General features: G+C 50.1%; 1 protein-coding gene across 1 annotated transcript; it reads right to left on the reverse strand.

Annotated features, from left to right (window-relative positions):
- Positions 1 to 212: 212 nt before the first annotated feature.
- On the reverse strand, positions 213 to 8,420 carry Mrgprf (MAS related GPR family member F). Its single transcript, XM_027408789.2, has 3 exons — positions 8,126 to 8,420; positions 5,015 to 5,129; positions 213 to 2,037 (listed from the first exon to the last, which is right to left on the reverse strand). Exons 2-3 carry the CDS (start codon positions 5,060 to 5,062, stop codon positions 1,054 to 1,056), a joined length of 1,032 nt encoding a protein of 343 aa, XP_027264590.1. The 5' UTR covers positions 5,063 to 5,129; positions 8,126 to 8,420; the 3' UTR covers positions 213 to 1,053.
- Positions 8,421 to 23,258: the final 14,838 nt, after the last annotated feature.

Raw genomic sequence — 23,258 nt, forward strand, 5'->3', positions numbered from 1 at the left:
GGCCACAGAAGTCTAGGTACAGACAAAGTCAATCAGAGCAGAAGGCAGCCCAGAGGTGTGGCCAGACAACCAGGAAAGATCAGTACTAGAGGAAAGGAACCTATGGCTACCCACTCTGGACTCCAGCTGCCCTTGGGTGGCCTCACAGTGGGACACAGAGACACAGAGAAAATACTGGGCACTGAGCCTGCCTCCTATTGCAAGATTTAAAAAACGTGTATTGATATATACTTTATTATCTGTTATAAAACTTCCTTTGGCTACGCAGGCCACTGTGCTGGATGATGAATGGCACTGTGGTGGCAGCTCCCAGGGGACCAGGATGGAACCAGAGTCCACTTTGAAATGGGCACTGGAGATTGGGGACTTAGTAGGGAGCTGCCACAGTGGACCACAGTGGCCTGGAAGACACCAAGTGCGTGGTCAGCTGCCCAGAGCTGGCTGGGGGTATCAGAAAAGCAGTCAGCAACCCAGAGGGGCAAAAGGTCCTTCCTGTCTCACACGGCTTGCCAGGGCCAGATCCTATCCCATTAAAGTCACCAGATGACTCATCAAAGGGCCAGGGACTTGTGGCAGGCTACAGGCAGGTAGACAGGACCCTCTTCCAGATAGCACCATTCTCTCGGTTTGTTCAGATGCTGCCTTGGGAGGCTGAACAACTCCTTACAGGTGGAGCTGAGGCTTCTGGCCCAGTAGGGGTGACGGTGACTGAGTCACATTTGAGGAGGGATGGCTGAAGAGGCAGGAGTGGCCTCCTTCTAGCCTTCACTGATGAGCTTCTGTTGAGGAGGGACCCCCACCACACTGGTAAGGGCAGCTTTGGTACAATGAGTCACAGAAGCAGAATGGCTGGGGAGCAGAGGCCACACAGTCTGCCTGCAGGGGGCTGCTCAGTCTCTTGACCACATCTGGCGAGAGGCAGATGCCTTGTTCTAGAGGCAGCTCTTCTCCCAGGCCACACAGGGGCAGCTGCCCTGCTTTTGCCCTTGGGCAGAGTGTCTCTGGAAGCTACTGGCCACTCTTTGCTGCGGCCTTGCCCCAGACACTGGCCTCTCACGATGCATTCCCAGAGGGGCACTGCATCTCCATGGTGACCGTATTAGGTGTGCTGGTAGCAGTGTCCCCTGGCTCAGCACCATCCCGTAGAGCCCGCTGGAAGACTACCCTGAGAGGTTCCCACAGGCGCTGAGACTTGTCCCTCCCAGCCAGGAAGTAGACAATGGGCTTGGCGCTGCTATTGATGCAGATACATAAGTCAGTGACGTATTCGGGGAAGGGGGCTGGGATCTGGAAGACCCAGAAGAGGAACCAGTCTATCCCCAAGTAGATGGAGGACACAAGGAAGACAGAGACAATAGCCAGGACCACATGGTTGAGCTTAGCAGAGCGCTGGCGGCGCCGTGCCCGGCACTCCACATGCAGGATGAGTGCCAGGCAGGGGAGGACCATGAGAGGGCAGAAGAGAAAGAACAGCAAGATGCCCAGGGAGATGTCCATGTTGCGGCAGGCTGTTCCGGAGGCCTCCCGGCCCAGAAACATGCAGAAGTAGTTGTGGATGCTGGTGACCAGGAAGGACAACAGCCAGAGTAAGGCACAGACCCCAGCAGACAGGCGCTTGGGTCTCCGACGCCAGTACCAGATGGGAAAGATGACTGACACGCAGCGTTCGGTGCTAATGGCTGGCAGGAGGCTCACACCAGCGAAGAAAGTGCAGAGCCCCACGATTCGGGACACCCTGCGCACGTAGTCAGGGAAGGAGCCTAGGAAGGCCCCTGTGTTCAGGAGGGAAATCACAGCCTTGCTGAAGAGGTAGACCCCATCAGCGCTGGCCAGGTGCAGGAAGTAGACGGAGAAGGGTGTTCTCTTGATGGAAAAGCCAAAAAACCAGAGGACCAGGCCGTTACCCACCAGGCCACACAGGCAAAGCAGCAGGAAGATGTAGTTGGTGATGGCAGGCGGAGGGGGCGTGGCAATCTGCTCAATGGTCAGGAAGCCTCTGCTGTAGAGCTCCAAAGCCTCGTTTACACCAGGACACATCTGTATAGGTGCAAGGGGACACATTTGTAAGGATGCCTGCTGTTCTCTGGCCCTCAGCATGCCTGTTCCTGTACCTGCTTCCATCAGCTACCACGAGGCTGCTGGGTCCCTGACTATGGAATGACTAACTGACAGAGATCAGCGAAGAAAGAGCCCCAGTCCCAGATGATGCCAACACTGGTTCTCGGAGTCTAGAGCCTACAGGATGGCATCACCACCACAGGGTGACCAGACAGCAGCTCTGGGCTGCCCACAGGTCAGCATGGTCCAAATGTCCAAGTGCAAGACAATGGAAAGCAGAGGGGTGGGGAGATGGTCAGTGTATAAAGTGCTTGCTGAGCACTCATGAGGACCAGAGTTCAGATCCCCAGTCTCCCCACACATACTACACACACCACATACTCATACATATACCACACATAACACACACACACACACACCACACTCACAAACACCACAATATACTACATACATATCATCCACTCCCCCCCCAAACACAGTTTAAAAATCGGACTGGAGATAAAGCTTGATAGCATGCTTGCCCAGCATATGGAAGCCTGGGGTTCAATCCCCAGTACTAGATAATGGATCATGGAGGGGGTGGTGTAAGAACAGTCTGTTCTTACAATTTTCTATCAAATTGTTCTTATAATGTTTCAAATTTAAAACATGAAAATACTTATTCCTAAAGAAATAAAATTACTGGTTAGGGGTGGGGGTGGGCAAAAACAAAAGACCTCTGCCATAGCCAGGGTAGGACTATCTCACAATTGCACCAGAGGGCACTGGAGATGAGAGACAGCTGCCCTCTGTGGGACCAGGGTTGCCTCTGGGGACCACCGGGGTATCCAGGAGGGGAGAGGCTTGAGGTGGTGGTCATTCTTCAAGCTTCAGGGAGTGGCTCAGTATTTTACAACTGGGCAGAGTAGAGGAGCTCAGCTCAGCTCAGCTGAATACCAGTCCTGGCCCTGAGGGCTGAGCCGGCACATAAATGCATGAGGCGGGGCCAGGTCTCAGAAACTGGGGGCAGAGACATGGTAGCAAAACCAAGGACACTCCTTCCTATCAAAGTAAGTGGCCTCTCTACCCTAGCCAGAGGGTATGGAGGACCTGTAGGTGGAGTGATAGTGCCTCCCTTTAATCCCAGGGAAGACATATCTATACATGACAACATGAAAGAGTTTGGTATTTCTGGGTTGACACTTAAAAACAACTGTGTGAACCAATAGCATGAGCCAGTTACATGCTATTGTATCTTCAGGATTGTTTTGATTCCTCCTTCTCAGTGGCAAAAGTTGCCCTATGCACATTGCTTCCCTTTCCTCCTCCCTGCAGACATCACTAATCTATCCCAGGACTCTTTCCCTAAGTCTGGTATCTATTTTCATGGTTCAGAGAAGTAGGAAGGTTCTAGGGGCAAGATCTTTCTTGCCACCTTCCAAATGGCCTCAGCAGAGAGCTGAGCCCTGAGAGAACATTTTGTGTTGACATTCTGTAATGAAGAGAAGTATCCTCTGGCCTGGCTATGTCAAGCGGAATTTACAAACAGGAACTAGGGGTGCGACACTGTATTGTCAGGACAAGTTACTTTTTTTTTCAGATTATTTTATTTGAATTAGAAACAAGATTGTTTTACATGTCAATCCCAGTTCCCTCTCCCTCCCCTCCTCCCTTACCACAACCCCCAACTAAAACCCTACCTATCACATATCCTTTCTGCTCCCCAGGGAGGGTGAGGCCTTCCATAGGGGGTCATCAGAGTCTGTCATACCCTTTGGGATAGGGCCTAGGCCCACCCCCCGTGTGTCTTGGCTCAGGGAGTATCCCTCTATGTGGAATGGGCTCCCAAAGCAGGACAAGTTCTTTATGCCACTCTGCTTTCTACCTGTCTACCTCTAAGAACTCATCAGCTTTCATCTCCTGCCCACCCCTACACCTGCTTAGCTTCCTCTCTGCTCTCCTTTCTTGGAGTTGATCTGTTGTTACTCCAGGCCTCTGAGAGTTGACTCAGTGGACCAGGCTCAGATACAGAACCCTGTCCCATGAGGACCAGCTCAGCACTGGGTGCTGGCCTTCTGGGCTGGGCAGAGCCCTCTAAGTATCACAGCTGGAAAAAGTCCACAGTCCCTCACTGGGTGTGGGGGGGCACTGGTGAGTCACTGGGTGGGAGCCACTATTCACAGCCCCACACTACCTTGTGAAACACCCTGGAGTCTGCTCCCTCCCAGGGCCTTATCTCCTTCTTCTCTAGGGACTTTGGGATGCCCCCTAGCATGTCCAGTCACTGCCATCATCTCACAGTGAACCCCATGGGAAGGAAGGAAAGGACCAAGGACATGGTGGGGCTAGGGGAGTGAGGAAGGGGAGTGGGGAGGGGAGAAGTCGGTTATTCTGACATAAGCCCAGGTTTTCTCAAGTCTAAGGGAGGCTGGAATAAGGAAACAAGCCAGAGGGCTTCCCAACTTAAGAAATGAAGTCCACACTTCTCCAGGGAGAAAGCAAGGCCAGGACAGAAGGTGATGGGTCAGCCCAGGCCATTGTCCAAACTTTAGGTAGCTACAGACTTACATTCATGGCTCACACTCCCAGACTTGGGACAACAGTCGCCTTGGGTGACCCAGAGTGGGACACAAAAACAGACATGGGCCAGCGTGTAACCAGCAAAGGCTCTCTGACCCGGTCTAACCATAGCAGATAATGATCATGCTATCTCTATAGGGAAGGGGGAGGAAGTGAGACCTTTCAAAGTTGATAAACCATGACCCAAAGACAGCATGGGAAGGGACTTCCAGGATGCCAAGTGCCTGTGTTTGCCTCACTGATGATGAACCAGTTAACCAGGGCCAGGCCACAGATCCAGATGTGCCTGCTGCACACTAGAACCCGGACCTGGAGGACAGGTCTGGAAAGTGGGCTGTGTTGCCCCTCCCAACTACACCCTCCCACAGACCAAGGACCTCCAGTCCATGGCACTTGCCTTGTTCTGGTTGGTGGAGTGAGCTTCCCATGAGCAGTTTCCCGCCATCTTCAGGACTGCAGAGTCCAGGCTCCTGCTGGGAGCTCACAAGCCTATGTTCCTGCCTGGCAAGAGCCTAGAGAGAGGGCAAAGTGAAGTCAGCACCAGTCACCCCACAAACCTCCCACCTCCCGGCCCACCAGCCCTAGCCCACTAGGTAGGTCTTCAGGCCTGTGGCTCTCACATCAAAGGAAGGGCTAGCCTGGCTCCCTCTGAGGCAAGAACTTCATGTCCATCCTGCCTGTCCTGTTCCTCCTGCCTGTCCTGTTCCTCCTGCTCCTCTTGCCCCTCTTGCCCCTCTTGCCCCTCTTGCCCCTCCTGCCCATGGGCTCACATTCAGACCCGTCCTGGCTCTGGAGCTCCACTGCCACTCTATGGGGAAGACGCTCTCCCCTTTCTCTTCTCATTGGACTGCAAGGTGCCTAGACCAGAATGTTTCTAGCAACTTTCATGATGGGTTCCCTTGCATCCCTGTTGGAGTACCTCCTTTGTGTTCCAATAGAGGTCTCACAATCAGTCCTAGAAACGTGATAGAGGGCTTCCTGGAGGAGGAAGCTTTTGTCTGGGTCTTGTTTTATCATCCTCACTCTGGGGTGGGTGTCCATCCCTCCTTTTTGCAAAAGACAGGGTCTCAGGCGACCCAGGCTGGCCTTGAAGATGACCTTGAATTTCTGATCCTCTTGCCTTCATCTCTTGAGTACCTGGTTTGTGTGGTGTTGGGGCTCCAACCAGAGCTTTGTGCTTGCTAGGCAAGCAAACACCAGCAGAGCCACATCCCTCCCTGGCCCTTCGTTCCTTTTGATGGTGCACTTAGTCTCAGAGACACATTCCTAATCAGGGCACATAGTGCAACTTTGAAGACTCTGTGGCTGCCCCCTGCAAAGTTCACTTTGAGGAATCAAATCAAGAGGTTGCTGTGGTAGCTTTGGGTTCCAGGCTGGATGTAGGAAAGCCGGGCTCAGCCTCATTCAGCTAATCTGGAGGCCTGGGGGTGTGTTGGGTGACAAGCTAGGGAGGGGGTCCACTTGAGACTGGTCCACCCTAGCAGGCAACAGCTCATCGATACACCCACTGTGGGTCTCCTGGAATTACGCTCTATCCCCAGCCTGCACTCTGTTCTATAGGCAAGCACGTACCCCTCCCACAGAGCAGATGGGACATCTGAAGCATTGACACAGGACACAGCCTGGCTACAGGCTGCCGGACTCTCAGAGCCGGGACGTGTGCAGCGCACTGCTCTACTCCTCATAAATTCCTTCCTCCAGCAGGGCGGATCCCCAGCAGCTGCGGGCATGGACACTGTCTCCTCCCTTGCGGATATGTGGCCCTGGCAGCTGCGCCCACCGAGAGTGACTGGTGCGCGCGAGTGACACGCCCCCTCTTCAATGCCGCTTTGCTTCACTGAGGCCAAGGAACCGGTTGGGGTCTTAAGCCACACACCCCAGCCCCTCATCCCTATTGGATGGAGTACAGAGGCATACTCTTAACCAGGGTTCACAGAGCCCCTTCCTGCTCCTGTCTATCCCGCTGGCCCTCTACTTGTGTGTTCGATGAGCCACCCCGATATAAGAGTGGTTCATTGTGGGGCCTGCTCTGGCATCCCAAGTGGGAGCACCTTATAAATAGGCATGAGTGATATTTGTGCAGAGAGCTTGCCAATTGCTGATACCACAAACTGCACCCCTTCTCACCTAGGCATCATTCCGTTGCTATGCAATGGGGCTAGCCCATGTTTTCCTGGTACCTGAACCCCCCAGGAGGCAAGTAAGCCCCCCTGAACCCTCCGTTACTGTCACTCTTCCAGACACCTGCTACTCCCAACTTTCTCCCCAGAGATGCTCTGATTTAGAGTACCTTTTATCTCACCAGGCTTAACCCCAATTAGACATATGGCAACTGGGGCAGGTTAGTATGCTCCCTGATCACCTCTGTGACTGCTTTGATATCTACCCTGGTCCCTCTCCTACCCCAGATCATTTGCAAAGTGATTCACTCATGCATAGAGATCAAAAAGCCAAGTGGACCCCAGATGGGCCATATTAAAGACATGTGTGCAACGTGTACAGGGGTGCATGTGAGTGCGTGTGCTCTAGCCAGGATCTGAGCTGGGACAGAACCAAGTTCACTAAAGCTGACAGAAAAAGCTTTCATGTCTGTATCCTCACTCCCTCCCCTCAAAACGGTGGTGGGCCACCTCTCCACCTGCTTGAACTGATGATGGAGGGGCAGATCAGCCCTAAGATAGCTCCCCAACTCATTTTACTTCTACTCTACCCCCTCATTCCTTAGCTATGACCTGTCCTGTGCACTGGCCATGGGCTGGGGCAGTCTGCTGCTGTCCCCAGATACATAGAAAGCCTGTGCTTCTGCCTAGGACTCAGGTCCCTGCTCACAACTTGACAGAAGAGGGTTCTCTAAGGGGAATGGAGACTTGGCAGACCTCTAGCAAACAGCTTCATCTGAAGCCAACAACAGCAACAGGCCTGGCTGGAGCAGGAGGAGGTGAGACTATCAGCTGTCTGACTTCATGTGGTTGATTCCCAAGTGTCCCCAACAGAGCTGTCTACTGCTGTCCTCATGGCCGGCGGTATGCCTGAGAGCAATGGGAACCATAGCTTCGAACTTGGACCATTGCCCACTGGGTGTTCCCTCCAAACTCTTCCAGAAACCAGACTTGGGTGTAAGGCTGAAGGAAGGATGGGGAGCCCCCACCCTCAGGGGGACAGAGTGGGAGCTGGTATTGGAGGATGTGTTGGAGCTAGGCGTAAGGCCAGCCGAGTTGGGTATCAGGGGATGCCACACAAGAGGGGAACTCTTAAAGACTTCCAATATCCTTGGGATACTCAGAGCTATGGAAGGGGTGGGACAGGTCTTCAGGATGGGGACATCTTCACTCCAGGTCTTCACTCCCTGCTCAGAGAGATGGAACTTCTGCAAGCTGCCAGTCATGACAATGCCCATTTCCCTGCCTTGAGGATGCCACCCTCATTTGCTTGCCTTGTCTAACCTTCAACCTGCAGCCCCTGTCCCCAGTCTCCCCCCAACCCCAGTCCCTGGGTCCCAGAGTGCTACCTGTGACTGTCCTGATCCTCTGAGGCCTTCCCTTTGTGGAGATCTTCTCCCAGGATTCGAAGTTTGCTGACCCACGGGGCAGCAGCCTAGCCAAGTACTGCTTGGAGTCTTGGAAAATTCGGGCTCAGGGTGGAGGACGAGCCCTCACCCGCCTGGCCTGTTGGAGATGGCTTTGGAAACAGAACCCGCCCCAAACCCAATTCCAGGCCCAGCAGAAGGGGGGGAAGGGAGGGGAGGAGGAGGAGAAAGAGGAGGAGCAGGAGGAGGAGGAGCTGAACAGTGATGAGGCTTGGAGAAGGAATGCCTGGTTCAGGAGCCTCCCCCCATCCCCACTGGGAACTCATCTTTCTCTGCCTGGTGACGTCACACTGGCCTGAGCACTGGGGCCGGAGTCCAGATGTTAATACCTCCCATATCCTGCAGCTCCAGAGGGCTGCCCCAGTAGAGGGAGCTCCGGGTTGTTCTCTTGCCTGGTGCCTTTGGCCTGCCTCCAGTGGGCATTTCAGGGCATGTGGCAGTGTGGGGGGAGTAGGAGAATGTCCACTTCCTTGTTTGAACTGACTCAAAGCCTGGCACAGAGAAGCCAGGAAGCAGCAAGTGAGGGACCCCCATGGAGAGTGGAGGAGAATTGGCAGAGAGAAGGTCACACAACCCAGATGGCACCAACTCCCCCCTTGCCACCCCAGAGTCTTCCTGGGGGCCTCCTGAGGCCTATGGAACCAGGAATTCCCTTCTCTCTAGCCCTAATAACAATCAGATGTCACAAATGGAAAATCACAGCTCTTGCTCACTTGGGCTGAGCAAGGAAGTTGGCGAGCCACCATGCCTGGTGCATGCGCTCTTCAGTGAAGATGAGTCAGCCTCCCCCAGAGAGGGGGTCCTGGAAAAAGTTAGTGGCCAGGGCATGGAGCCCAAGCCTGGGTGGGTATGGAGGGAACAGAGGGTTGACCATGAGGGTGGGGTGCTGGAGCCTCCTTCTGCCCTGGGCCAACTTTCTCATGACCCAAGAAGCCTGAGGGAATGGATGCCACACTTTCCTATGGGAGTGAACAGTGCTGAGATGGGGGAAGTGTACCTTGTGGGCATCTTGTAGTGAGCCCAGAAATAGGCCCCTCTCTGCACCTGCGTTGACGTTCCTTCCTTTTGCCCATGGTTAAACTGCTCTGTACCTTGGACCAAACAAACCTGAGAGCAGGAAGCCTTGGATGGTTGCCCACTTGGGGCCAGCTGGCTTCCTGGGACTTGGGTGGTGGGGGCAGGGATTTTCTGGGATTCTGGAGGTTGAGAGAGGCTGGGCAGGCAGCAGGGAGGATGGTGACCCAGCCTCCTTCTCCAGGGCAGGCAGCTGTGTCCCAGCTGGGCCACTTGTTTACACTGAGAGGCCGGGGGAGGCCGAGTCCCAGCACCGTCCAAGTATAATTGAGCTTGGACACTTAAAAGGAATTGTGTGAAGTGGGCAGAGGCTGTGGAGTCCACGGCCTTATTTGGTATGGAAATATGTCTCTTTGACAAACAAGAGAAGAGGTACTTGTTAGAAGGAGCTTGTCTCTCCTGAGTTTGCAGAGTCTCAGGAGCCACTGGCCCTGTCCACTGGGGCTGCTGTGGACCCACAGAAGGCCACGGCCCCCGTTCATGAGCACCTGGAGCTTCCTTCTGCAAGTGCTGCAGGCTGGACAGACTGGCACAAGCACTACAGACTGGCGATGCTCACCATCATCCCAGCATCACAGACTCGCCTTCTGGTCTCACATTTCAAGGGACCGTGAGCTCTCTGGTGTCCTTTTCATGTGGACATCCATGCCTTCAGGAAGGTTCCATGTTTATTACCTAGTTATCTCCAAAAGATCCAATTCCTATCACCATCCCCTTAGGGGACACAGAGAAGCAGTCTACAGCAATCTCTTGTGTCTCCCTGTAGAAAGGAGTGTGAGGCTATGTGGGGAGGAGACCCAGAGTCTGGGTTCCAACAGGGACAGTAGAGAGGACTTTGCCCCATGTGGGAATCCCATGGCTGCTTCCATGTGAAAGACCCTGGAAAAGTCACAGCCTATTTTGCACCTTTTTTTTTTTTCCTAGGGTGGCAGTGAGGGGTTAGATACCTGGGAGAACCACCCCTATTGAATCTCAAAAATTCCGTGCCCTGGGCATAGGTGTGACTGGTGTCATTCACTCACTCCTCAGGGTTCAGAATAGAATGGGGCTGGCAGACATGGCTTTTGTTCTGTCTAAAAACTTATTATATTGTTATTTATTTGTATTAGGTGATTGCTGCAGCATTACTGTGGAGGTCAGAGGACAACTTGAGGAAGTCAGTTCTTTCTATCTGCCATATGGGTCCCAGTGACTGAACTCAGGTCATCAGGCTTGGTGACAAACACCTTTACCCACTGAGCCATCCTTGCTCTTAATATTGTGCCCACATGCTTTGAAAAGCTACATCCTGCCATTAGGTGTCTCCCTGGCCCCTTCTAGTAAAAAGGAAAAAAAATTAAATTAGTTAATTTTTAGATAGGGTTTTATGTAGCCCAGGCTGTCCTCAACTGTCTATGTAATTATGGGCATGCACCACCACACCTAGTAGGAAATTTATTTTTAATTGTCCTCTGATAAAGTTCGTGTAGATGGACTTGACTTAGCAGTCTGTGCCTTTCCCTCTCAAGGGTTCAGGACTGGACCCTCCTCCACCGAGGGTTCCTGGGGGCAGGAGTCCAGCTCAGGCACAGGTGTCTTTCAGTGTGCTTCTGTTGTTATAATTGGCCCTGCTTTATGGTAGGATGGGTGTGAACTGCTAACCCAGGTCCTTCTGAAGTCAGCAGCCAAGTGGAGTTCTCCACACCACCTTCACCTTGTGGGTGTTTATGGAGTACCTGCTGGGCACCAGGCACTGGACTCTGGGTGGATGAATAAGATAGCTGAGGCTCCTGTCCTTGGCATGAGCTGAGTGGGCAAGGAGGCTGGTCACAGTTAGATTCCCAGGAATGTGAACCTGCTATACAGAAGCAATGGGAAAAGGCCCCCATGAGGTGGATGGTCTTTTGAGGATGGCAGGGCTGAGCATATATTGTGCAGCATCCCTTTTGTTGGTGATAGGCTGGTTCAGGTGGGGTCTGCGTTGAACATCCTCTTCTCTTGACTTAACCCTTGAAGAGCTAAGGTTCTCCTGGGGCGATTCCCCTACTTTGTCTCCTAGGATGCCCCTTGAAACACTTTGGTTTCAAGTCTCAAGAATAAAAGTCCTCTCTCAGGTCGCTCTGGCTTTCCTGGTTTTGAGAGGATGTGGGATGTCTTTCTGCAGCAAGGCTGGCTGCCCAGTGAAGAAAAGTGCAGCTCAGGAAATCCAGAAGCTTCTGTTCCCTTCTGTCCTCCATGTGGGAGATCATTCTTTCACTTGTTCATTTGTCTGTCTATCCATCCACCCACCTGACCATTCATTTATCCATCCATCCATCCATCCATCCATCCATCCATCCATCCATCCATTCATCCATCATATTCATTCATTCACCTGTCCTTCCACATGTCCATTGCTCCTTGTATTCAAGGACTCACCTATCCACCTGCCCACAAATTTATCTACTCACCTTTCTGTCCATCTGTACACTATTCCATTTGTTAATTTTCTGGTGCTATGATAGAACACCATGATTAAGGCAACTTATAGAAGTGTGTTAGTTTGAAGGTAATTGGCCCCCATAATCTCAGAGGGAGTGGCACTATTGGGAGTACTGGCCTGGTTGGAGTAGGTGTGGTATTGTTGGAGGAAGTGTGTCACTGTGGGGGTGGGCTTTGAGGTCTCATATATGCTCAAGATACCACCCAGTGTCTCAGACTACTTCCTGTTCCCTGCAAGATGTAGGGCTTCCAACTACTTCTCTAACACCATGTCTGCCTGCATGCTGTCACATCCCATCATGATGATAATGGGCTGAATCTCTGAGCTGTAAACTGCCACCCCAATGAAATATTTTCCTTTATAAGAGTTGCTGTGGCTGGGGCTGGAGAGATGGCTCAGAGGTTAAGAGCACTGACTACTCTTCCAGAGGTTCTGAGTTCAATTCCCAGCAACCACATGGTGGCTCACAACTATCTGTAATGAGATCTGGTGCCCTCTTCTGGTGTGCAAGCATGCATGCAGATAACTGTATACATAATAAATAAATGAAATCTTTAAAAAAATAAACAATAAAATAATAAAAATAAAAAGGTTTAAAAAAAAGAGTTGCTGTGGTTATGATGTCTCTTCGCAGCAATATAAAAACCCTACCTAAGACCAGAAGAAAAAGTTTATTTGGTCTAGAGTCCATCATGGTGGGAAGGGAAGGCATGGCAGCATGCAGAAGGCATGGTGGCAGGAGCAGGAAGCTGAGGGCTCACATCATTAAACACAAGCACAAAGCAGGTAGTGATATGAAGCCTTAAACTCTCAAAGCCTGCCCAATGACATACTTCCTCCAGCAAGATACACCTCCTAAATCTCCCCCAAACAGTACCAACAACTGGGGACCAAGTGTTCCAATAACAGAGCCCATAGAGACATTCTTATTCTAACTACCACATCTATCATCTGTCCATACATCCCTTACCCATCCACCATACACACCACTTATCTATCTATCTATCTATCTATCTATCTATCTATCTATCCATCATCCATCCATCCATATCCAGACACTAATGTTCATCCCCCATCCATCCATCTGCTAATAGCCTGTCAACAGATGAATCTACACATCCATGCCTCAATCCATTTGCTTGCACACAAATCTATCCAACCATCTGACCATCCACCCATGGATTCATTATCATCTGCATTTGACTCAAAGAACACCAACAATGTTGGTTCTGGGGACAGAACTGTGGAAAACCCAGAAATGAAGAAATGTAATCAAGAGCTTGAACAGAAAACAAATGAATACAATTCTAACCAGGGTCTGTGCCGTTAGGAAATAGAGCTTGATGATAAAAACTTGTGGAAGATCAGGGAGAGGGAGGTAAGCTAAATAATGGTCCCCTGATGATGCTGATGTCCTAACCAGATCCTGAGACTAAGTGGCCTCACGCATAGAAAAAGGGACACTGCATATGTGGTGCAGTTAAGGGTCTTGAGGTGGAGCATCACAGATTGTCTAAGGCAAGTCACCAAAGTCCCTGTGAGGAGACAGCAGCACTGGCCCTGTTGCTGCCCATGCTTCATTAGTGTTCTCTTGGTTGGATCTGTGACCATTCTGACACACACCTAGCAGTGAGTCATATCTGAAAAGCCCACAGATGCTTTTACCATTCCTACTAATGACAACAAGTCATTCCTAAAACTTTGGCATACTTGGCCACTATCCTTATCCATTTATTTTTGCAATTTGTGTGAGAATTGGGGTCCAAACAGGTCCACTGGTGCAAATACTCCTTTTAACCCCAGGGTCTTCTACTGTGTCTGTGCCTCCACCTCCTCGCCTCGTCCCCTCATCTCCTGCCTCTCCCCCTCCTCCCTCATTGAGTCTTTCCTCCCTTCTCTTCCTCTTCCTCCTTGGAAGCTTTCTTCTCTTCCTGTTCCTCTACTTCTGCTTTCTAGTCCTTCCCCTCCAATGGGGTTTTATTTGGGGGATGTGGGTGTATTTTTCCAGAATCCCTTCCTCAAGAAGACATAAACAAATGCTTACTTCCTCCTTATAATGTTCTGGGGACTAAACCAAAGCATGACACCACCTAAGTCTAACTTGGTAAACCAGTGAGTTTATTGGACTTACTTAAAAGGGCATGGGTGAGAGTGGGCATGGTGGTGCATGCCTTTAATCCCAGCACTTGGGAGGCAGAGGCAGACGGATCTCTGAGTTCAAGGCCAGCCTAGGGTACATAGTGAGTTCCAGGACAGCCATGAATACATTAGAGAGACCCTATCTCAAAAAAGAAAAAAGAAAAACAATAAACAAGGCCACACAAATCAAAAGAGCGTGGGTTACAGGGTTGGGGGTGACCCACAGCAGCTGCACGAGGAGTCTCACTCAGTGCAGGTGATGCCTTCTCTGTAACCCACAGATGGAGCCCCTCTTGTTAGCCTTCCACAGTCTATGTACAGTAGCACTTTCCAAGTCTGCCAGGGCTTGTGTCTGCAAGAGCATTTCCTAAGAAGACTGAGGAGGGAAGGCTCACTCTGAATTGCAACACCATGCACAGTCTAGAGTTCAGGGCCAAAGAAAAAGGGAGAAAGAAGAAAGCCAGCTGTTTTGTCGCTTTCCCATCACTGTGATAAAACACCAGAACCAGGGCAACTGATGTAAGAAAGTTCATTTGGCTTACTGTTCCAGAGGCACACAGTCTATGCTCCTGGAGCAGAGGCAGGCACAGTGGCAGGAGCAGGAAGCTGAGAGCTCACGTTTTGAACCACAACATAATGCAGAAAGAGGGAACTAGAAATGGCTTTCAAAACCCACCTTCAGTGACACACTTACTCCAACAAGGCCACACCTCCTAAGCCTCCACAAGCAGCACCACAAACTGGGGACCATGTGTTCAAATACCCAAGACCATGAGGGGACATTTCTCCTTCAAGCCACCATATCCACTAAGCACCAACATTCATTTCTCTCTCCATCCTGGTCCACTCAGCTGTGAGCAAACAGCCTCGAGCTCCTGCTACTGTGTTCTGGCAGCAAACATTTTACTCACTGAGCCTTCTCTCTGTCATGATAATTTCCTTCCTGAGACAATGGCTTGAGTGATAGACTGCACCCTCTCACCCTATATGATAAACCCATCCTCCTCTACGCTTTGTCTCAGTAGTGAGAAAGTAGCCAGTACAGTGATTGACTCAAATATATTCATATCAGATCAAGGAAAAAAACACATGAACCATGGCAGCCTTGGTCCCATGATCCCAAGAATACATGTCTGTGTTGTCCCCAAATCCCCTGGGTCCCTTCACCATGTCAGAGGGGAGCTGAACCTTCCTGTCTATGGAAGCCATGCCACTGTGGGCTTGCCACCTGCCTCTTTGTTTTTCGTTTGTTTGTTTTGTTTTGTTTTTTGAGACGGGGTTTCTCTGTGTAACATCCCTGGTTGTCCTGGAAGTCAGTCTGTATACCAGGCAAATTCACAGAGATCCTTCCTCCTGCCTTTGCCTCCCAAGTGCTGGGATTAAAGGCATGCGCCACCACTGCCTGGCCTGCCTCTTTTTTTTTTTTTTTTTTTTTTTTTTTTGTGGTCACGGACTGGGATGGAACCCAGGGCCTTGCACATGCCAGACAAGTGCTGCGCCACTGAGCTTCATACCTCCCCATCCCCCACCCCCCATCAAAAAGGGCATTAAGGTCTTGTGGCAGCTTTGTGCTCCACAGTCACACTGGGTCACACACACAGGGCCCAACAGAAAGGCAAAGACTGGTTTTAGAAGGAGAATTAGTAAAATGCCTGCTGCCAAGGCTGACTGAGTTCAATCCCTAAGAAGGGGAACGACTCCCCGAAGCTGTCCTCTGACCTCTACAAGCCCAGTGGCACGCACATATCCCACCCCTAAGCACAAATTAATGAATGTAAAAAACACCCACCCAGGATCCCCAGATGCCCAGGCCCTCAAGGCTGGTGGGATCTGCATCATCAGAGAAGTCAGGACTACAGAGGCTGTGGGCTGTGACCAAGAAGGCTGCTCTTGTTCTAATGTCTGCTCAGCTTTGGCGGCCTTATAGAAACAGGGATGTGGGAGAGCAACCCCAATTAGCTTCATGCAGCATCCAGTTCTGAGGGGGCCTGAGTGCTTCCTGCCTATGGGTCAGCGGGGCCTGGTGCAGCCCTTGTAGCTTCCTCTTAGGATAGCTGCCTCAGCCTGGTACCCCTGCATCCAGCACATGTCACTAAGGACCAGGCTTCATGTTCACCCTACAACGTGTCCATGTCATTTTATTTTATTTTATTTTATTTTATTTTATTTTATGCGCATTGGTGTTTTTGCCTACATGTATGTCTGTGGGTGCCAGATCCCCTGGAACTGGAGTTATAGACAGTTGTGAGCTACCATGTGAGTGCTAGGAATTGAACCTGGGTCCTCTGGAGGAGCAGCCAGTACTCTTAACCTCTGAGCCATCTCTTCAGCCTCCTGACATGCCCAAGTATTAGCAAGTCTTCTAAAAGGATTGTTTTGGTTATTTTCTTTTAAAAATTAGTGTGTGTGTGTGTGTGTGTGTGTGTGTGTGTGTGTGTGTGTGCGCGCGCGCGAGTGTGTACGCGCATGTACACATACATGCTTGCTTACATGTCTGTGTATCTGAAGATTGGACCTAGGACCTCTGTATTTATTGCTTTTCTCACTGCTGTGAGGGAGGACCTGAATGAAGCAACTGAGAAAAGGAAGGTTATTTATGTTCATGAGCAGGGTGTCCAACCTTCTCATATGTGATGCATTCTACATTCTACAGTGATGGAGAGCCATACACTGAGTTAACAACATCTTTAAATGTTGTAGGTAAGTTTATCATTTTGTATTGGGCTATATCCATAGCTCTCTGTGCTTTGCACACATCTGATAGAGGGTGCAGTCCATCATGGAAGGGCAGGCATGGTGGCTGAACACAGTGGCTTGATTTGTAGTGTTGGGAGCTTACAGAAACTGCTTCCATCATGGCTATGGGCAAGAAGCAGAGAGCTGGGACTGAAGGTGGCCACAGGCTGAACCTCTCAATGCCTACCCCTCAAGGCCATTATCTCAAAGGTTCTAAACATCTCCCCAAACAGTGCCGCCACCAGAGGCCAAAAAAATGTTCAAATATGTGAACATTTTACATTCAAACCCAATAGTCCCCCTGGCCAGCTTCAGAGAAGGACTCTCCAGGGCATTTAGTTGGGCATGAGTGAGTCAGTATAATAATCCACTTCTGTTCCTCTCCTGTGGTCTGTGAGTGCCCTTCCCTACAACTTTCCCTCCCAACTAGGGCAGGTTTTGCTCTCCAAAAGGAAATTCAGCAAAATTCACAGACACCTTTGGTTGTTACAGGTGTGAGGGATGAATTGTGTGCTGGGTCGTTTTGTATACAAGAGTCACTGGAGAAAAAGGACCCTCAACCGAGGAATTGCCTTCATTAGATTGGTCAGTGGCCAAATCTGCGGGGCATTTTTTTTTGATTGATTGATCAATTAATGGAAAGAGGGCCCAGCCCACTGTGGGTGGTGTCATCCCTAGGTAAGTGGGCCTGGGATGTTTAAAAAGGTAGCTGAGCAAGCCAGAGGGAGCAAGCTGGTAAGCAGCACTCCTCCAAAGTCTGCTTTAGTTCCTGCCTTCAGGTTTCTGCCTTGAGTTCCTGCCTCCACTTCCCTTTATGATAGACTGTGATTGGGATGTGTTAGTTGAAATAGCCCTTTCCTCCCCAAGTTGCTTTTGGTCAGTGTTTATCTCAGCAATAGAAAACAAACTAGGAAGAGCGCCTAGACTGCAGCGGGGGCTGTGTAGGCAGCTTCCCTTACATAGTAACATTTTCAATTGCATCCATTCAACATGGTCTTACCCTCACTTCAATCCTGTGTGTGACACAGCGAGGTGTGGTGTGGGCCTCTGAAGTGTTAACTGGTCCTCAGTTACTTGTGACACCATCCATGTGTGCTTCGGATCTCTTTCTTCGGGTCCTAGATAAGATGGGGCCTTTTGAGGGAGGGGTTTGAACTCTGCACCCATGACTGCTCCCAGAAGCGTTGGCATACACCGAGCATATTAGGAGCTCTGAGATCAGGGAAACTGAGGATAATTGGAGTTTGGCCCGGACTCCTGGAGGTAGAGGAGTGCCTATCCAAGCATAGTGTGTGCCACCACCCAGATGCATAAAGATGTTTTAAAGAGACATCTGTGTCCCCATCCTTTGACCATCAGACTATTGAAATGATGATATCCAAGAAATTGGAATTTCTCCCAGAGTCTCATGTTGGGAAAGGAAGGGAATGGTTGAAGCCTGGTGCCAGCCAGGTTGGGGGAGACAGGAAGAGGTTGCACATAGTCTGACAACTTGCCAAACCACCTTACAATAGAGACTGGAGCTGAGGCAACAGTGATGGGAGGACCACACCTTGACCAGGACAGTTCAGCTATGCACACCTCCTGCCTTCTACTCAAATCCAAGCCTCACATCAGGACCTCAGAGATGAACTTTGAAGGGTCACTGGACTCTTTGTCCCTCTTCCCTATGTGGCCACAGTGAATGATTCTCATTTCTCGGCTCCTTGTTGTGTTGTGACTTGTCTATTTATATTGTCTATTGCTCAAGGGCTTGAGCCTGGCTTGTTTGGGGATGTCAGGCCCAGGGTAACTCTACTAGCCCTGATGATGCCCCAGGAATAGTCTGCACTGGATTCGAGTAGTAACAACACCCATAGGTGGCGACACCTCTACAGCTATTCCTAAGATATATTCCTCCAACTTGTCACTCAGATGGACAACACATGCTCAGACTGGTACCAGGGACTGTTCCCTCTAGGACAGTTGTTCTCAACTTGTGGGTCAAGACCCCTTTGCAGGGGTGGGGGGGTCACTTATCAGATATCCTGCATACCAGATATCTACATTACAATTCATAACAGTAGCAGGATTACAGTTATGGAGTAGCAACAGAATCATTTTATGGATGGAGTCGGCACAACATGAAGAACTGTATTAAAGGGTTGCAGCATTAGGAATGCTAAGAACTGCTGCTCTATGAGGTGGTGTCAAGCTCAGACTTTTCTCCGGAGTCTCCTTCTCCACAACTCCTGACATGATCATCCTGTGCCAGTATCTGACAGGTAGTCAGTAATACACGGCTCTGGGGCTGACCCAGCCACCATTCCTGGCTCCCCCGTGCCCCTCACTACTGTCATCCGTGCTGTGTGCAGAACTTCCCACCTAAGAATGGGCTTGTGTGAAGGGAGGGGGGTCTGACTTGATGGTGCAGACCTCCTTCTCATCCCATCAGCTTCCAAGACAGCCTAACATGCCTGCTTTTCCCATGTCCCCTTCACTGTCCCCCCAGTGCTGCCCTGCAGCCCTGGACACTCCTGCCCCCACTCTGGAGACTCCTGTTCCTTCTGTTCTCCCTCAGTTGCCACCACATCAGCCAGTTTCCAACTAAACAAGGCATTTGGGTGTCTCCCCAGATTCCCATTGCTAGTGTCATGGGTAAAGGAGCCCAAAATAGCAAGTGCTGCCCAGGCCTAGCCTGGGAAGGGTTTGGCTTTCCCGGGGGGTCAGGGTCCCCAGGGGCAAGGGCCAGTGCTGGGATCAGGGATGTATGGGTTGTTCACAAACACACTGCTTTGGCCTCTGTGCCCAGCCTACAGGCTCTCCCATACATAGGCTAGGCTGTGTGTCTGCTGAGCCATCACTCTCTATGTGAAGCATGGGGATGTTTGCACTTCAGTCTCTTCAAATGCCATAGATGCATCATCTCTGGTGGCTTGTGGGGGTGGTTTAAAGGCTCAAGTGAGACAGGGCACTAGAGAAGGGAATGTGTTTGTTTTGTTTTGTTCTTGAGGCAGGGTCTCAGACTTGGACTTTAGCTCCCTGTAGAGCTGAAGATGACCTGGAACTTCTGATCCTCCTGCTTCCGCCTCCTAATTTACACAGGGATTACAGGTGTGCATGCCATTCCTGGGCTATATGGCCTTCGTACTTAAGCCAGGGCATCATTCATGCTAGCTAATCACTCTACCAACTCCCCTGTTTTGTTTCTTTAATACAGAGTCTTGGTCTATAGACCAGGCCTGGAACTCATGATAATCCTCCTGCCTCAGCCTCAAGAGTGCTGGGATTACAGGCATGGGCCACAATATGGCTTGAGAGTACGATTTTAGAACTCCTTGTTATTGTTTTCCCCAAGATAGATGTGAAAGGAAGGAGGCAGGGCGAACAGGCTTAGAGACAGGGGCCTCTATTGTTCTGAAGCCCAGTTTATGGATGTAGAATCGAAGGTCCACAGGGTATCAGGCTGGGTGGTAAAGGCCCATACCTCATCCACTTGACAACACATGGTGATGTGTGCTTTCTCCCAAATGGCTTTAGAAATCACTTGATGCTATTCCGATCTGCTTGAAGCATTATTCAACAGTACGTAGGGATAGTTCTTGGTGTGCAGTAGGTACTCAATAAATGAACAGGTAAATGAGTGAATGAATGAACAAAATCCATAAAGCTCCCTGTTCAAATCCATGTGGGTACATGCTTGCTCCTCAGGCCACCCATGAAACCCAGCTCCATTGTGCAGGAGGCCCTGGTACACCAGGGGAGGAAGCATCTAAAGCAGGTACAGTTTGGATCTCAGCCTGTCAGGCCAGGCCCTGAGGAGCTTGAATCTCTTGGGAAGGTCCCTGCAGGGTGCAGCCTCCCTGGGTCCCTCAAGCTTTCTCTATCTCCAGGAATACTTGTGAAGCTGGGTAGGGATGAGTTGGGGTTCAGGGTTTGTTTCCATTTCTGGGAGGTTCCTTTAAAACCCAGGGGCAGTGAAATGGTGGCCATGCTCCAAGTAACATTCAGCAGAGTTGGGAGGCTGAGGGGGTGTTTCTTACTTAGAGCCACATTTGGCATAGTCTCCAGGGCTCTAGGGAGAGAAGGCTGGCACTGGCAAGACTCCTGCAGGGACTCTGGGAGGTAGGAGTGTCCAAGGGCCTGAATCCAAGCCAGTGTCTCCACCAAGAGGTTGTTTCTATCCACTGCAGGATCTAAGACCTAGGCCACAAAAGCACCTCAGGGAAGTGTAGCTGTGTGCAGTGGGTATGACAGGGTGCACTGTGTGGTGCCCACTGCAGGGTGGAGGTTGGGTCCCAATGTGAATCTTCTGTCTGTTTGCAATGCCTGGGGTGCAGAGAAGGGAATTTCCAGCAAGGCCTCCTTTCTCATCTGCACCACAAACTCCTGGCTCAAGCTGTTTGAAGGTCTCATCTGGCCCTACACACTGACAGCAGGGAGCATCCTGCTGTGGCCGGGAACAGCCCTTTCTGTTGAGCTGTGGGAAGCTCACCTGCTGTGCTTGTGGCTGTGGGCTGAGTGGACTGTAGGCTGGGGCTGTGGTGGGATTGTTCCAGTCCATGGGATGATCCAGCTTTGGGAGGGAACCTTATAGAGGCCCTCCAGCCTCAGTTTCCTTATCCACACTTAGGAGTGACAGGCCCCTTGGCCTCCAGTGTGGATGAACAAACTCAGTTCCCCTGCCTCTGCCTCCTGGGTGCTGGCATTGTGATGCTACTGTGCCCAGTGAAACCTTTTTTTTTATTATTATTATTTATTTAGCCTCACTCTGTTATAGCAACACAGACTAAGATAATTTCCAAGAACACCTGTGTTAGAAATGTGTTTACAGGATGGGTGTGGAGGCACACACTTTTAATCCCAGCACTTGGGAAGCAGAGGCAGGGAGATCTCTGAGTTTGAAGCCAGACTGGTCTACAGAGAGTGTTTCAGGACAGTCAGGGCTACATTAAGGAACCCACCTGACACCATTTAGAAGGCAGAAGTCATTTTCTTTCTTTCTTCCGTTCTTTCTTCCTTCCTTTCTTTCTTTCTTTCTTTCTTTCTTTCTTTCTTTCTTTCTTTCTTTCGTTTTTTTGAAACAGGGCTATGTGTGAAGTTTGCTGGGGGAAGAGAGGGGAGAGAGAAGAGAGAAAGAGAGAGAGTAATAGAAGAGAAGAGAAAGAGATAGACAGAGACCTGCCTGCCTCCTCAGAGCAACAGTGGAGAGAGGAAGGAGGCAAAGCTTGTCTCTTAAAGGGACTTTTTCACCATTGTAGAGCTTGCAATGTATGGAGGGGTGATGCACTCTGCCAGGTCCCCAAGGGGCAGGGCCAAGGTGTACCTGTATGCTAACATTCTTCCCTTTATTTACTTTAAAAAAGGGTGGAGTTAGGTGTGGCAGGTTAAGGGAAGGAGGGTGTTGAGTTCTCGAGTCAGCTTCCTGCCGACCTGGGAGGTGTCAATCATCTTTGGGGGACCTGAGAAAGTTGGGGTGCTGGCCACATCCTGGGATAGCTGTTTGTTTCACTGCTGTCCAGGCTACATGGAACTGTCCAGTGTCTCTTGGTAATTGTGGGATAGGGTGTCAGGGCTAGGGACAGGTGGGGGTGCTTAGGCTGCTTAGGGCCTGGTAATTGAGGGAGGGATGCACCTGACCTGTGTGAGTGAATTCTTTGAGTTTGTGAAAACATAAGTTTTAGACACATTAGCATTTCTGCTGTTTGTAATCTGTACTGAAATTTACATTGCAGAAATGGCAGGATACTCATGCCAGAAATGACTCTGGTTGAAAGCATTAACATTCTTCTATCCGGAAAAACTGAGACAGATGTTTTTAGCATAATGAAAAGTACCTTTGAAGCCTATAGTCAGGAAATGACCAAAGGGAATTTAAAATGTTGGCCTTGCAGTTATGATCCTATAGTGGTATAGTATGGTGTTTAGCACTCTGTCAGAGTTGGATTAGTAGCTTATCAGAAATTCATTGATTACTGTTAAGACAAGGAACTTTTGGAGTCTCTGTTTAGCATTGTCTTTGTCAGCACTTAAGGCTTTCCATCCTCAGACCTTCATAACTTGCATCTACATACCATACCTTAAGTCACTTTTTTTCTCCATTTTTTATTTAAATTAGAAACAAGATTGTTTTACATGTCAATCCCACTTAAGTCACTTTTTTCTACCCTGAAGCATTCTTAGGTCCTCACATCTTAAGCTTTCTTGTCTTTATATAGGTATACTTTAAAGCATCGATTCTTTTCCCATCATCATGGCATCACCTTAACACTCAGGAGGCAGGGCTGAGGGCAGTCACTGTAGAGTAAGTTCCTCTAAACAAAGAAATGGTAAGAAGTTATTCTGAGGGGCTGGAGAGATGCCTCAGAGGTTGAGAGCACTGTCTGTTCTTCCAGAAGTCCTGAGTTCAATTCCCAGCAACCTCATGGTGGCTCACAACCATCTGTAAGGAGATCTGGTGCCCTCTTCTGGCCTGCAGGCATACATGCAGACAGAACACTGTATACATAATAAATAAATAAATCTTAAAAAAAAAAAAAGTTATCCTGAAATCTGTTTTGGGAGTTTATCCCCTTTCTGACTCTGGTAATGAGGTAAACATAGTATTGGCTCTAGGAGAGTGAAGCCTGTGACCTGAACTTTACACAGAACCGAGAAGGCAGCTGA

This window comes from Cricetulus griseus, chromosome 3 (assembly GCF_003668045.3).
Source record: "Cricetulus griseus strain 17A/GY chromosome 3, alternate assembly CriGri-PICRH-1.0, whole genome shotgun sequence".
Lineage (NCBI taxonomy): Eukaryota > Metazoa > Chordata > Mammalia > Rodentia > Cricetidae > Cricetulus > Cricetulus griseus.

What these genes read in the sequence shown, in the direction of transcription:
- Mrgprf (XM_027408789.2), bottom strand. Translation starts at nt 5,062, where the DNA reads ATGGCGGGAAACTGCTCATGGGAAGCTCACTCCACCAACCAGAACAAG. An exon ending in ACTCCACCAACCAGAACAAG is followed by an intron (nt 2,038 to 5,014) that starts GCAAGTGCCATG and finishes GCACCTATACAG; the next exon opens with ATGTGTCCTGGTGTAAACGA.